Source organism: Populus euphratica, unplaced genomic scaffold (assembly GCF_000495115.2).
Source record: "Populus euphratica unplaced genomic scaffold, PopEup_1.0 scaffold47.1, whole genome shotgun sequence".
NCBI lineage: Eukaryota > Viridiplantae > Streptophyta > Magnoliopsida > Malpighiales > Salicaceae > Populus > Populus euphratica.
In genome coordinates, this window is record NW_011499925.1 from 158,169 (window position 1) to 174,865 (window position 16,697).

The 16,697-nt window shown below is 32.6% G+C and overlaps 2 protein-coding genes across 2 annotated transcripts; both read left to right on the forward strand.

Annotated features, from left to right (window-relative positions):
• The first annotated feature begins 1,393 nt into the window (after positions 1-1,393).
• LOC105135569 (DEK domain-containing chromatin associated protein) lies at positions 1,394-10,378 on the forward strand. The gene is made up of 12 exons (XM_011040490.1): positions 1,394-1,533; positions 2,445-3,101; positions 3,193-3,226; positions 4,484-4,563; positions 4,760-4,819; positions 4,998-5,108; positions 5,648-5,728; positions 5,838-5,915; positions 6,263-6,752; positions 7,769-7,887; positions 9,362-9,392; positions 9,861-10,378. Exons 2-12 carry the CDS (start codon positions 2,469-2,471, stop codon positions 10,019-10,021), a joined length of 1,878 nt encoding a protein of 625 aa, XP_011038792.1. The 5' UTR covers positions 1,394-1,533; positions 2,445-2,468; the 3' UTR covers positions 10,022-10,378.
• A 2,832-nt stretch (positions 10,379-13,210) lies between these two features.
• LOC105135570 (nuclear transcription factor Y subunit B-3-like) lies at positions 13,211-14,427 on the forward strand. Its single transcript, XM_011040491.1, has one exon. The coding sequence runs from the start codon at positions 13,605-13,607 to the stop codon at positions 14,106-14,108; it is 504 nt and encodes a 167-aa protein (XP_011038793.1). The 5' UTR covers positions 13,211-13,604; the 3' UTR covers positions 14,109-14,427.
• The last annotated feature ends 2,270 nt before the right edge of the window (positions 14,428-16,697 follow it).

Genomic DNA, 16,697 nt, shown 5'->3' on the forward strand with positions numbered 1-16,697 from the left:
TTGACATATTTTGTAGAATTGTATTGGTGTGATAGATGACACACATGTTCGTGCTTCTGTTTCTCAGGAAAATCAAGTGCCATTCATTGGTAGAAAAGGTGTGCCGACACATAATGTTATACCCGCATGTAGTTTTGATATGCAATTCATGTTTGTGTTGGGCAGGATGAGAAGGTAGCGCTCATGATACTCATATTTTTCTGGAGGCTATTAACAATCCAAATATCAAATTTCCAAAACCTTCTTAAGGTAAATATATTAAAATAATTAATTGTTAATTAAATTTAAAATATATGTATTCTATATTTTTTGTCATTAAATTTGTTATAATTTTCTTCCTTGTTATTAGGAAAATATTATTTAGTTGATGTTGGATATCCAAATGAGTATGGATAGCTCAGTCTATATAAAGGTGAGAGATATCACTTCCAAGAGTTTCGGCATCGAGGGCAACCAACCAGCCAGGAAAAGTGATATAATCGTGAACACTCGTCACTTCGCAATGTCATTGAACGTTCATTTGGAGTGTGGAAACAAAAGTGGAGAATTTTACAGAACATGCCAGCATATCCATACAAATCACAAGTGCAGATTTTAGTGGCATCAATGACATTACATGACTATATTAGGAGGAAGTCATAAGAAGATTTTGTATTTATAAAATATAATCGCAATCCTAATTTTATTTCTGATGATATTTTAATCAATGTTTTTTCATATTCACAAAGTCAAGGCAACTAACAGTCTTTTTAAATGGAATATATTAATTATGTTTGTGATGGAATAACAGATAGTTTAATGAGATAATTAAAAAACAACAACAATATAACATTATTATTTCTTTAATGTATGAAAAACTACTCAGCTACTAGCAACTTGCAAATTAATGTATGTTCTTTTGGCTAATTTTATTAATAAAAGTATTTTAAAAAACAATATAACTAATCACATACCAATTACTTATTAAATAATAATATTTTAAAATATAATTCTAACAAAATATATATTTTTATACATATATTATAAAAAAAATAATTTTTATCAATCAAAAAAACATAAAAGCCACCACTTTCTCAAACACACTCCACGTGGCTATAGGTTGTGGCGTAGTGTTACGACTCCATGTAGCCTCTATAGGAGAGGGTAATACTAGTCACTGTCATTCGAAGACAAATGCGCTTTTCTTTTGCCCTTAGTGTTTTATGCTTGGACCCACCAACACAATACGCCAATCCTGAGAGAGCGAATATAAGATCAGGACCGTAAAATCCCAGATACTGAAATAAAAGAATCAGAGTCGTCCATCAATTCCCCGGTCTTCCCACATCTGCAGTTTCATCCTAGGTGGCGTTCAACTGCATTTTAAATCCGGATTTCGAGTCCGAACTATAAAAATAGACACCCACCTCATAACTAGGAAATCGAAGCTAAAAAAAAAAGAAAAAGAAAAAGAAAAAGAAATTATGTTCCCAAAGTCAGAGAGTGGAGTTTAGTGCTTCTTCTTTAAGCTCAGTATCAAATCAACATATCAGAGTAAGTTTCTATTTTGATAGCTCCTTTTGTCTTAATTATGCTTGAATTTCATGTTTTTTATGTAGAATTGTGGTTCAATTTGTTGTTTGTTGTTGTATGAGTGTGTGTTTTTAGTGCTGTTTAGTTTTTTTCTTTTTTTTTTTTAGTGTTTGTTCACTCTTGATTATTGGATTTTGTCCTGGCATGCAATTAACTTTGCATGTTGCGTTTGGTTGCTGTGAAAGTGCTGGAAATTATGGGAAATTCTTGGTGTTTTAATTTAGGTTTTTTTATTTTTATTTTTATTTTTAAGACTAGGCTCACTTGGGAGCTTGAGTTTTGGATTTTTTTTTTTTGCTTAATTGAGCTTAAGAAAGTAACTTTGGCTCAATTTAAACTTCCTTTTAAAAAAACTATACGACGAGTAGATTTAGAGATCTGATTTTTTATCTATTTTTTCTTTAGGTTTCCTGTGGTTTTTGTGCTAGCAAACTTACGATTTTTTTTTTGTTGTAAATCTTGTGTTTCGGGTTTTATCTAAATTGTGTGAATTTTGGTACTTCCGCAATCCTCTGGCTTGTTTTTCCTCTGGAGGAAAGTTGCTTTTTGTGCTAGCAAACTTACGATTTTTTTTTTGTTGTAAATCTTGTGTTTCGGGTTTTATCTAAATTGTGGGAAGTTTGGTACTTCCGCAATCCTCTGGCTTGTTTTTCCTCTGGGGGAAAGTTGCTTTTATTCTTTCAATTTGAGCATTTTGTGTACTTTATTTTTATTTTTATGGGAGTTTAACCATTGGGATACATGATGATTCATGTTTCAAGATCTCCTATGTGCATTTGAGCTTCTTCTTTTTTTTGGTTTTCTTCACGTGTAACTTGTTAATTGTGATCTTCTTCAAATTGAATATGATTTTCTTTTTTCCCTGAATACAGCCTTTTGTTGTCCAAGCAAAACAAATGGGCAAGGAAGAAAATGAGACCAAAGTTCCAGAGGTAGCAGCAAATGGGACTAGTACACCTGAGAAAGAGAAGTCCAATGAAGTTATGACGGAAAAAAGAGAGGAAAATAATGGAGTAAAAGAAATGGAAGAAGATAAAAATGATAGCGAGAACGCTGAGACAGATAAGATGGATGAAGGCCCCAAGGTGACTGAAGAAAAGGAAGGCAAAGAGAAAGAAGATAAGGAAGAAGGAAGAACTGAAGCAATGGAAGAAGAAACTGAACCCATAGTAGATGAAGAGATGAAAGAAAAGGAGAAGGAAACCAAAGAAGATGTGGAGGAGAAGGTTGATGGATCCAATGAGGAAGAAGAGGTGGAGGAGGAAAAAACCAAAGAAGAGGTGGAGGAGATGGTTGAAAGATCCAAGGAGGAAGACAAAAAGTTGGAGGAAGGGAAACGGTCAAAGCAACGTGGGAAAGGGAAGAGTGATGGAAGGAAAGCTGAAAAGAAGAAGAAGGTAGTGGAAGAGAAGAAGGAGCCAGAGCTGAGGACCCCTGCTTTTGATAGGCCACAGCGTGAACGAAAATCTGTTGAAAGGCTGGTGGCAACCATTGACAAAGATGCTGTCAAAGAATTCCAGATTGAAAAGGTGTTTTTTTACTCCATTTTCAGTGTGTAAATCTTGTTTTGTATGTCATGTGGTGATTTAAATTATTTTTGGTTTATGCTGAAAAATGCAGGGCCAAGGCATCCCGCTGAAAGATATACCTAATGGTATGGTTCATCTTTTAATTTTCTATCCCTGTCTCTCTTGAATATCAATTTTGATGCTGTCAGGCAATTGTTTTTCTGTTGCCTGTACTCATTTTGTTGTTGCGGCAGCTATATGTAAATTATAGAGCTGATTGATTATATATAATTCACGGGTGGCAGGACTGGGGGGTTAAAGTATGGAAATTTCATTACTGCTCCCATAATTCGGGATTTTTTTTATCAGTGTAAGAAGCAATTCAATTGAAGAATTTATGTGGCATCACATTCTGTGTTTCTTCCAAGTGTAGTTTAGAACAGTTTCAAGTGTTTGTGGACTTCACTGGGATGAAGCTTTTAAAAGGTCTTCTTTTTCCAAATCTTGAGGTCCTTGCCAACAAATAGATCAAATGAAAACTGATCTTGAAAGTATTTACTGTGCAATATTGATTATATTGCACCTAGCATATCTAATTTCTTTTAATATGTTGTTCATCCTATTTGGATTGCTGGCCTTTCCTTTGTAATATTCAGAAGTCAGAAGTGCTGTTTTATTGTTGTTGTTGTTGTCTATACGTTTGTTATGGACACTTTAATTGATGCATGTAGTCTAAATTACTGTGTCTAGTTGTCCTGGTTTCTTAGTGATCTTCCTTTTAGAGGGTTGTAAGATGGTGGTATGATTTCTCCAAATTTCATTATTGCTTCTGTATTATTAACTAGAAATTGATTTGCAGGTATAGTTTTTTTAAGATGGTTGAAGAAATAAATAGTTAGTTCGATTATGTAATAAATTGTTGGTTTTTGTGCTTGTGAAAAACTCTTGATAGTTGTTATGCTGTCTTGTAATATATGCATTTTAAATGACCAAACCAGAGTTAATTGGAAAGCTACTCTCCCTCATGCATGACGTTCTGGATCATATGATCCAGAATATGGTGTGTTCACGATCCAGTTCAACAAAAGTTGCAGCCCACCATTTTTTTTAAGGATGTTGAAGAATAAGGAAATTCATCTATTTAGTACATTCTTTTGTCATCTTGTACTCTCTCATTCACCCTCCCTCTTGGTTTAGCCTTGTGAGTTTTGTGGTACGCCTTTTCTTTCCTGTATGTATCTATTTTGTCTTTTTTGAAATAGTTGCTACCATGTCTTCGAGGATGGTTGATGAAGAAGAGAATATCTTGTTCAAGGATCTTCCTTCTTATAATGGCTGTATTGAACATATCCATGCAGAGCAATGGGTGATGTAAATGACCTCTGAAAATGTTTTGTCTACAGTGGCATTCAAGTTATCAAGAAGGAAGATTGATGATACATTCAAACTGCTTCACACAATTCTTTTTGGAAGGAGAGGAAGGGTAATCAGTTTCTGTTTACTTTTTTATTTGCTCTTGTTGTGTTATTGTCTTTCTCATGCTGTCTATTGTAATTGATATTGAGGATTCTGAACACAAATATAAACTTGGTTGATCGTCATTGTTTGTGAGATGGAACGACCGGGGTTTATTGTAATCCAATCTTGCTTTATGCAATTTCAGTTCCTTGCTTTTGCAGGCATTGCAGATCAAGAGTAACATATCCCGGTTCTCTGGTTTTGTGTGGCATCAAAATGAGGTGAGAAAGATCATTTTGTGATGAAGATGAGTTTTTGTTATTTCTACAAGTACTAATTTTAGATTAAGAATGTTAAGAAGGTTTTAATTAGTTTTTATCTGTCATTTATTGTTTGGTTTCATGTACAAAGTTAGTCTTTTGAAATAATTATCATTATTTTCTTCTATAATGATTACAGGAGAAACAAAAGAGTAAAGTGAAAGAAAAATTTGACAAGTGCAATAAAGAGAAGTTGTTGGAATTTTGTGATTTTCTTGACATACCAATTACCAAGGCTACTACAAAGAAGGTGAGTTGATCAACTAATTTTGTGTGTTAGGTTTCAGCTCGTGTTCCAAGGATTGAGTTTTGCACTATGTTTTCTGATCTTCTCGCTAGCTGTGAAAATTATTTCCTGTTATAGTTATCCAGCATTTGTGAGGAAATCAGTTAATTCAGAGGTTTAAACTGCTTCCTTGATGCTGTACAAGGGGAGGTGATTTATCCAAGTTATTTCTAACTTTGTTAATTGTATATTTTTGTTAATATGTAATCTGATTAACTTTGTAATTGTCATTAATTAGAAAATCATGGTTTAGCCTAGTGAGGTCTAGGTTTTTTAATCAACACTGCTTCTGTCTCTGTGCACATGAGCACGCACATAAACAATCTAGCATTATGGGTGAACCTACAATCCTACTGCTTGTGGGATGCATTGGTGTTGATCGCACAAACACCACTGTAGTTTCTCTCTTGCACAGGAGGCCTATCCCTAAATGTCAGGGTGCGCTTTTTCCTGTGAAGTTCAGTTAAATATGCTACTAAAATGGTCTTAAATTGTGAACACAGGAAGATATTGTTACGAAGCTGATAGACTTTTTGGTGGCTCCCCATGTGACAACCACTGAGTTATTTGCTGAAAAAGAGAAGGTTTGTGGACTTTTATCCTCCATTGCTATGAAGTTTAGATGTTGCAAATTAAACTCATTTGCTTTGGCATCTATTTGAGTTTTGATGTTCATTTGGATCTGTCCCCTAGGAAAAAGCAAGCAAAAAGCGCAAGAGAGTGGCCAGAAGTTCATCCTTTGGGAGCACACCATCAAAACGTTCAGCTAAGGTATAATTTCTTTTGTTAACATCATAATCATGTTTTTTAATTCAATGTTATACATATAAAGATGCTCCATAAAATTTGGTGTCATGTCGTATATTCTATGATATCATTGCATACTATTAACCTTTTGGATAAAAACCTGATGTGAATCTTGTATGTTCTGCTTGTGATAGCCTTCTGCTGAAAAGCTGTTGAAAGCTAGATTAATAACAGTACATGTTTGCTGTTTGTGCAATTCTACTGCTTTAGAAGAATCTGATAGGTGGCAGAATTGTACAACAGTCTCCCCCTTTGTGCATCTAGAGTGTTTTCATTATTCCCCTTTTAAAAGGATTTGGGTTGTTTTGCAGAGTCGAGGAAAAGTTGATGATGATTCAAAGAGAAGAGATAAAAAGAGTACAGCAGACACAGAAGACGAGTCAGAAGAAGAGAAAGATGAGGAAGATGAAGAAGAAGAACAGGAACAAGAAAACGTAGAAGAGGAAAATGAAAATGGTGCTTTAGATAAATCTGATGCTGAAATCTCTGAACATTCTGAAAGCGAGGAGAAAAAAGAATCTGAAGAAGAATCCGAAGAAGACACTGGAAAACGCAAAAAGAGGTCAGCTACATCATCTAGAAAAAAAGCATCTTCTGGAAAAGCTAAAACCAGAATCTCAGTGTCTGGTAAGTCCAGTCCACCAGTGAAAAGAACACCTAAAAAATCCTCATCAAAGTACCCTCATTCTGATGAGGATAGTGATGCAAGTCCAAAGGTTTCCTCAAGCAAGAAGAAAACTGAAAAAGCATCAAAGGAGAAGCCCTTGACTCCAAAGAAATCTGCCTCCAAGGAGAAAATGGGTAACCTTTTTTTCTGTTTGGTCCATGGTTTTAAATTGAGGTAGCAATATCGCAGGCATAAAATAATGGGTGCAGCTATAATTGTTGCAAATCTTTTAGCAACTCTTAGAAAAATTTTATGATTTTACTAAACAAGCTCAATAACAACACTTCTAATGGTTCTCACTTGCTTATTATCATAGTAAAATAATACATCACAACTTAAAGTTGTGCAGAGAATATTCATCGCCATATAATTTAAAAAATTAGTTTAGTAATAACAAGATCCTTGTCTGTGACAAGGGTAACAAAAACCCAAAAAAAAAAAAAAAATCAACGTTCAAGTTAATAAAAATCTCAATATATTTGATAATCATTTACAAATAATATCAAAGCCACTTAGATCTGCAGTAATCTAATAAATCAATACCATAAAATGGTGTAATTACTAAATATTTGCAAGTTAAAAAGCAACAATTTTTTGTGAGTAATGTGAAAGAGTTGTGATAATACATCTACCTTCCAAACTTAAAGTTAGATATTCACTTTCAAAAAAAGCAATGAAAATTTTACGTTTAATTTCGGTCCAATTATAATGTTTTTTAAGAATTCGGTGTGGCTAAGTTGAAAAGTTGTGAAAGATGAAAAGATCAAATAAATGAAAATAAAAGGAAAGGAAACATGTGAAAATGGAAATAATAGGAATAATGAAAAGTAACAGAAAATAGTGGCCTCGATGCTGTTGTTCTTGTGAAATGGCTAGGGTAATAGATTGTAAAAAATCCATTAAATAAAGACTATTACATGAAGTAATTGCCTTTTTTAGAACCGTGATTTTGTTAGTCAGTTCTTCTCATTTGGAAATGGATTGTTATTGTTTATTTGGTCAGAAGATAGCATCTAAAAAAGCTATAATTCTTTATTTGAATTCATCATAGAAGTTTCTTTGAATTTAATCATGACTGTTGTATTATTGTGAAATTGAAACGGAATGCTATTGTTTTCCTTTTCGTTGACATATTTTTTTTTACTTTAAGTTAAAAAAGGTGGAAAAGAGAAGGAAAAGGCTAAAGTTAAAGAGGACAAATTGACGCCAAGTGATGATGAGCTTAGAGATGCAATATGCAAAATTCTGAAGGAGGTTGATTTCAATACGGTAAGATCTGTCATCATTGCTGCCTTTGGTGGTAATAAACTGTTAGAAAGGAGGCCATAAATGCAGCATGCTAGATGCATGTCATTGCCATTGCCATCATGGTTGTTAAAACCGTGTTCCAAATCATGAAAGTGCATGTATTAATGCATCAAACACAAAAAAAAGAGCTAACTCGGCTAAAAATCAGCCATGAGCAAAATCATTTATGAGTTGCCTGCTAACTCGTTGAGCTCAATGAGTTATAGGCTGGTTATAACGAGTTCCTTTTTAGCCCATTTCCATGGTGATTGAGCAACTTTTTAAAGCCTGCACATATCCGTTTGCCTACTCTGCACTGTTTTAATTGCCACATATATAATCCCATATGGATGGCAACCTTTTTTCTCAGGCAAGACTGTTATTGTCATCCTTATATTTGACACTCATGCTCCTATGCTTAAGATATATATGAAAGGAAAGGGTACTAATCTTCTGCTCCTATGCTTAACTTAAGAAATACATATAATCTTCTATTTTTTTTCTTTGGGTTTAATGAGTATGTTGTTTATGGTAAAATCTCGACTTTGTAAAATACTTACTATTTTTTCTCCCTGGGTCATGTAAGTGCTGCTGTTAATTATTTATTGAATGAAACATGATGCATGAGTTAATCACTTATTCGCGTCGAACTTTGCCGGTTCTATCTTTTCAGGACAGATTCTATGTTCATCAAAAAATTATTAGCCTGTATGAACTTTGGATTTAACCAAGTATTAAGCATTTCGTTGGCCTTTTAGGAGTAACCATGTAGTTAAAATTTGTTGAGAGCTTTTGTGTTTATTTTTGCATTTATTATTATTAGGCCTTTATGTAGTAGGTGAACTCTTGCATTTTCACTCGTACATTTTCATGATCAGTTTTACCATCCTGATCATTCAGACCTAAAACAATCCAAGTGAAAAAAACAATTTTGAGACCCTAGATTGCCATGATAATTTTATGGCCCTACTTTTACATAATCACTTAAAAAAAGGTGTTGTAAGCAGCTCCTAAATTACCCCCAAGGTCCTTAGAATGGAATTATTTGATCATTTCTTCTGATGATGAAATGATATATTATGTCTGTGTTTCCCATTCTGCTTTTTTTTAGCATCATCAATTACATATTCAAGTTCCATGTGTTTGCAGCCTCTTGAAATTGTACAATTTTTTTCCTGTAATTTTATATCTTTGGCACTTCAATAATCTGCAAATCATTTTAGATGAATTAAGGCTGGTAAAATGGAGCAGTGACTGATAATGTTCTGTTGCTTTGAAAAATTGCTAAATTGTTTAAAAGAAAGAATCTAGCTATTGTATTTGTTCTTAGCGATCAAACTTGGGACTATCATTTTCTTCACAGGAATCTGATTGAATTATAATGTCATTTTCTTCATCTCTTTATTTTAGTATCTAATAATTTGTTCTTTACTAATCTTTAATTTGTTATTTGCAGGCTACTTTCACCGACATTCTAAAGCTACTTGGTATGTATTTTTTACCATAGTTGGTTAGAGAAAATTGTGTTCTTATCTGGGAAAATACCTTGACAAACATTCATGTGACAAACTGGCATGGCCTGTAAAGTGCAGGCCATCTATGTTTCAAGTAAATAAACAAGATGACCATACTCCTGATTCTCTAGTTGTGATCAACCATGCCTACTTCAACCTAAAATTGATCGACAAAATGACTGGATAATATACAATTGTACCTCAATTCTCTACAAGCAGAGTGGTTGTTATGGTCCATATGTAGTAAAGATCTGCATCTTGATTGACTGTATGTCAGTCAAGGTTTTTGCCTTAATTATGAGATTTCTTAAGATGGACAGACCTTCAAATGAAATAGCAACATCTGTCTTAAATTTTGATTTTTTTTTTAAATTTCGAGAGATTATGTTTGTATATTGTATTTTATTCGTGGTACCTGAAAGTAATCTGGACGGTTTGCAGCTCGGCGATTTGCTACTGATCTCACACCAAGAAAATCATCTATAAAGCTTATTATCCAAGATGAGCTCACCAAACTAGCGGATGATGCTGATGAGGAAGATGGAGAAGGTGATGCTGAGAAAGATGAAACCCAGTCTACGGGTCAAGAGGTTGAATCCTGAAACATGTAACATGACTGGCTGGAAAAAGTGTAGCCTTGTCTTTTATGTTTTTATTTCCACTCGAACTCCAACGTAAATGCACTGTTTGTTCTGTTAGGATATCCAGCTGTAGTTCATTGTTAGTGTTCAATTTGCTGGCAAGAAGACAAGCATTTACTAGAAACTAGAGAAGGTGAGACAAGTCATGCTTTGGTGTGACTTGGGCTTCCCATGTACACATTAACTTTAAATTGTAGTTTTTCCTCATCCTTAAAATTAACTTACCTTTGTACTTGATATTACACCTAAATTATGTGAGGTCAGTTGTGACAGGATATTATTTCTAACTGAATAATCTTCAATCCATTTGTTTTATGCTTGGCTGATTAGCTTCTCTTCCTTTGTTTTTTAACCTCTGGGGCCCTTGTGTTATATATATATATATATATATATAGTGTTTTGATGTGTTCCATATATTGAACTGAATCGAGCTGACAGATCTGTTTTGTTACCATTCCTTTCTTGGCATTCGCATCATTACTGATTGCCAAGCTTGTCTGCAGAGCCTGATTCTTTGAGAGAAGCATCCACAAATATGCTTGACAGCTGCTCCTTAAATCTTGTTGAACAAGGGTTCTCGTGAACTTTTCAATTAGAAATTAAGGTGCTGTAATTTGAAAAGAGGAGATGCTGGAAGTGAATTTGTTCACTTGGTCATGATGCTAGGAAATGGAACCCAAGGATGGTGCTTAAAAACCATGCCAGATGCCTTTATTAAGCATCGTGTATTTCACAAATCTTACCGGAACAGTTAGCTAGCTTATGATTTTGCCTTTTGATGCTGAGGAAGGAGGGAATTTTCTGTTTGATGGTCGGTTTCTGCGGCCTGGAGACTTGTTGGAGTTACCAATCCATGGCCGTTGATCGTGCTTCGTCTGTGGCATGCAAATTCTGTCAATGGAATGGTAAGTCAAAACCTATTTGCCCTTGTACTGAGTTTACTATATGACTGCAACTGGTTGTTTTTCGATCGTTTCTTTCTCCTCCTCGTATTTTCAAATTAACAGAAAACTAGAAGGGATGATGCTGTGCATCCCCTCACAATACAGTTTTCCAGTTTTGTTGTTTGGGTTTTTTGCTTTTCTAAATCTATGTTTATTTCTATAATTTTATCTTTTAATTTCATTTTAGAAATTAAATTTTATAATTTGTTGTGATTTATTTTCTATATAATTACCTAAATATCATTACCCTTACTACTAATCTAGTGATCTTTCTGTAAATCCATCACTCTTTACGTCAACATAGCTAAGTCAACATTTGACTTTTTATAGTTATTGCATTAATGTGTCATCCACACATCATATTCAAAGAGTGGGATCGCTAAATCTAAGTTATTAATCTTAACTTGGGTTAATTTTTAATCTAAGTTACTTGACGGGTTGACCAGATCTTGACCAAATCAATACCGGGAATGTTTTTTTTAAGAAATAAAATAATATTATTTATTAAAAAATAAATGATCCAATGACCTGTAAATTCATATAAAAGGCACGTGTGTTTACCTTCTAATAGTGCTTTGATTTGAACTACGGACTATATTTTTAATAATCAATGTTTGCTGAGTAATCATCCATAAATGAATAAATTTGAATGTTTGTTAAATAAAAATGTTTTATGTTGAAGTAATTCATCCATAAATGAATAAATTTGAATGTTTGTTAAATAAAAATGTTTTATGTTGAAGTAATTCTATGTAAATCTTGATAATCATAGCTATATTAATTATATGAACCATATGCAAAAGAGTGAAAAAAAAAATGTAAGAAAATATAAAAAATTATAGTGTTTTAAATTAGGGAGAGGGATGTGTTTAAATGACTGAATAGCCCCTACAGCTTACAAAACTAATTAATCTAATCATGTAGTATAAAAAAAATAAAAATAATATATTTGAATTTTTTTAAATTAAATTTTTTATATTTTTTATTGTTTTGATATGCTGATATTAAAATTAAGTTTTTTAAATAAAATAATATTTTTTTAATATATTTTTAAATAAAACAAGTTTAAAAAATAACTCTACCGTATTTCCAACTACCCTTAAATAAATCTGAGCATTTATTTAAAATTCAAACTATGACACATCCTGTAACTATCCTATGCTTCTTAGTTGCCTAGACGGCAGGTTACTTTATAAAGTCTCAAGTTTCATGCAGGAGAAGGCATGTAACGTGCACCATCACTTATTTGAATTATTATATTACTATTATTTATAAGAAAATCATTACAAGTTCTTGAACAAAAGCAACTCCTTCAAAATATTAATTTATTAAATATTTTCTTGAATAACTAATATAAATATGATTATGTATTGGATAAATTCTCCTAAAAAAATAAAAAAAAATTAATTATAAATAAAAAAATTATATATATTTTTAATTAAATATATCAAGAATTATATGTACTAATAAGAACAAAGTATTAAAAAGTTGATTCAACTTGTAATAATTTTTTAAATAAAAAATAAATATATAAAAACATATAAGATTTTAAAATAATTTTTAACACAATAAAATATAGAATAATATTGCAATTGCTACTATAAAACATTATTTTTTTTAGTTTTGTAGAATAATTTTACACATTCTCTAACCCATATTTTGCTAATATTTCTTGAGCTAGCTATTTAAAAATTAACCTTTTAGCTTTGGCTTTATTTTGAACTTGAATGGTGTTGAGTTCCTTTTTCTTAGAAGATCCTTCTTTGAGATTTACGGGTGGGATAAAAAACACAGAACAGAAACTCAAATAAAATCAAATAGAATATATTTTTATTTTTTTAATATATTAGAATAATAACCAAAAGTAATTTTATGAATTTGTTTTTATTAAATTACTTTCCCATTAAGATAGTTGAAAGAGAATCCATGCCAGAGACAGCCACTTGCGAGATACGAAATCAACGGTGGAAAACGTTTTGCTCCCAACCAATGGCGTGGCCCGGATTCCATCAGCACTTATCGAGAAAAGCGGTCTAGAGCCGCCCACGTGTCACCAACGATTGACGTTATTTAACCCCTGAATTCCATCCAACGGACCCAACTCATTCACTCCCAAAAATTCCTTCAAATAGGCGAAGCATCCAAGTATTTTTACCCTTCTTCTCTCCTAGCTTATTTCCACACCCTCATTTTGTGGTTTTTTTTTTTTTTTTTTTTTTGTCTTGCATTCATCTTCTCTACTCTCTAGCTCTTAGTTTGGAACTGAGTTCTTTAATAATAATAATAATAATATTGCATGATTTGTCTTCATCAAACACTCAATTCCCTGTTATTTTTTCGATTTCTGCACTTAAATACTCTCTGTTCTTGATCATTGAGTAGTGTTTTTGTTCATCCAAACTTCCCCATGCACCCAATCTCCAATCTCTCCTCCATCAATTCTGATTTCTAGTTAACTTCTCTACCTAGCTACTTTATGGTCACAGCCACTCTCTCCATCAGCTTAAATACTTGTTAAAAAAAAGAAGAAAAAAATACATAGAGAACGTAGCCTTTATCCCTAGCTAGCGAAGTGATTATTAGCTAATCTTGAGTTGATCATGGCGGACTCAGACAACGACTCCGGAGGACAAAACCCCACAAGCACCAACGAGGTGTTATTCCCAAGAGAGATGGACCGTTTCTTGCCTGTGGCCAACGTCAGTAGGATCATGAAGAAGGCACTACCAGCAAACGCTAAGATCTCCAAAGACGCCAAAGAGACAGTACAAGAATGCGTGTCCGAGTTCATCAGCTTCATCACAGGAGAGGCCTCTGACAAGTGCCAGAGAGAGAAGAGAAAGACTATCAACGGTGATGATCTCTTGTGGGTCATGACAAACTGGGGCTTTGAGGAATACGTGGAGCCGCTCAAGGTTTATTTGCAGAGGTTTAGAGAGATGGAGGGGGAGAAAAATACCGCGGCGCGTGACAGAGACGCTCCTGCTAATGGGAGTGGGCCTGGAGCGGAGGGGTTTGGTGAGTACGTGTACGGCTCTGGTGCTGGGTTTTTTAATCAGATGGGTGGTGGTGGGCCTGGAGATAGCTTGGGCAGGCTAAGATAGTGGTTGATTTACTGATGGGCCTAGCAATCATGGACTTTGAGGTTGGCTCCTGCCCAATTGATTATTCACGATGATGATGAAGCTGATGATGATGATCAAAGACGATGAATCAATTGTTGTAATCATGTATACGTGTATGGTTCTGATGAATTTCATATAAAACAGCTGTGAATGGTGGGCCTGATAAATTTGGGTGTAGGCCCCGATAATTTTATTGTTGATGATGTATTACAGCAATATCACTTATAGCTAATTACACTATTTTGATTATGTATTATTGCACAGCAATAAATTTGGGTGTAGGCCCAGTAACTTTCCACTCATTGGGAGGGAGCCTTTTATTTATTTATTTGTTTTAGATTTCTTCTAATTAGTAACGCTCGTGTAAATTTTTTTTTTAATTTCTCGGTGTTCTCGTGCGTGATAGCAACAACTAATTTCTTGCCATAAAACTATTATATTAGTTATGAGATAATAATTATTTTTTAAAAATATTTTTTTAATATTAACACATTAAAACTACATAAGATACTTTAATAATATTCATGATATTCTATAAAATAACAAAAAATCTTTAAATAACACAATCACATCATTTTTCATTATTATTAATAAGATATAGATGCACACATCATCATTATCATTATCATCAATCTATTTTTATTTTGTAGCCTTGAGAGAAAAGATATGATCATGTTTCTTGATATTATTTTGATATACAAGGCCAGTGTCTGCATAAATGGTATTGCTTTAAGAACTTTTTTTTTTTCAAAAAAAAGAAAAAAGAAAAAGAAGGCATTGAGGTTGAGTTGCTTTTATCATGTATATATACTCATTTGACATCATGAATTTCGAGGAATATTTGGTAGAATAAAAACTTACACTATTGCATTGTGTTTTGTCTAAGAGCTTAAAAACTATCATTTGAGAAAAGAAGTGCCAACAAGTTGAGAAATCATTGGGAATTTGTATTTGGATATGTGTATAAATCTATTCCTTCTTAAAATCACACTTAAACTCTAACAATGATATCACTGATATTATTAAAAAAATTATGATAAAAAGCATCTAATATCATCAAATAAGGTTACCAACAGTCACCAAAGTGGATTACACAAGCCATCCAAGTATGGCAAGTTACTAACTTGTTTTTGAGTGGCTCATGTAATCGACCTTAATTATCGTTGATGATATTTTTTCATATCTTTGAGATCTTTTCAACAATATTGATGATGTCATCATTGATGTTTTGGTTGTCTCCAAGATCTTTTCTCTCTCTCTTATCCTCATTGTAATTTGTAAGAGATGAGAGAGAAAAAAGAAAAAAAAATCTTGAAGACATATCAAAACTTTGATGATAACATTATGGGTATCATAAAAAAAAAATCTTGACGAGATAAATCCAATAACACTAAGAAAGATCATTAATTGGTGACAGAGTGGGCACACGAGCCACCTTAAAGGAACTAATTCATCCATCACCTTTAGACTACTTGTATGATTGACTTCGATCACCGCTGATGATCTTTTTTATTGTCATTAGATTCATCTTATAAAGATCTTTTTTACAGTACTAGTAGTGTCATCATTGGAGTTTTGGTATGCCTTTAAGGTCTTTTTTTTTCCTTTTGTTTTTTTAATCTCTTCTATCTATTTATTGTAATTTATGCTGGGTTATTTTATAATTTTAGAGAGTTGCTAGTGACATATATGACTTGCGAATCACAAATATTATCTACAATTATTTAAACCATATTATTTTTCTAAATATTTTATGTGCTGTGACATTGTACCAATTTCTTTTTCTTATTGTGTTAATATATAAAAGAACTCTTAGTTATTTCTTAGTGGTATCGGACTCCTAGGGTATTACTTAATAGCATGAGCCAACACTTCAAATATATAAGTAATAAAATAATCCAAAATAATAACATAAAAACTATTGTAAATAATGAAAACTATTTCAAAAGATTTTTATCCTACATTGAAAAAACATAACTTATTTCTTGTAAACATAAAATATATATATGGCTTTTTATCCCACGATATAAAAATAAGACCTTAATCTAGTGTTTATATAGTAAACTTTGATATGAAATAATAACCAACAAGAAAATGATCATAGGCCCTTAAACTAAAACCATATTTTTTAAACATTTGGAATGAATTTTTTAAAAGTCACAAAATTTTAATAATTATTTTATTTTAAAACCTTTTTAATAGTTACAACTCTTTAATTTTCTAACAACTCTTTTATTTTTTTAAATTGTTGTAACAACTTTTAATTCTCTAATTGTCTATTGCCTAAATGTTACATTCTAGCAACCTATATATACAATGTACTTTTATAGTCAAAGTGTGTTAAACACTATTGTATTTTCTTGTGTTTGCAAAACTTGGTATTTTCTTTTGCTTTTGATCTAGCTGTTTTTATGACTCTCGTTTTAGAGAAGAAACATGTTGAATCCTGGAGGATAGCCTTGTGTTGAGAAAATATTATTAAAAACAATATTTATACACGCCTTAAGTTTTATTTTTTTTATGTTCTATATTGTATTTTCTTACAATAAAAACAACTAAGAGGATAAT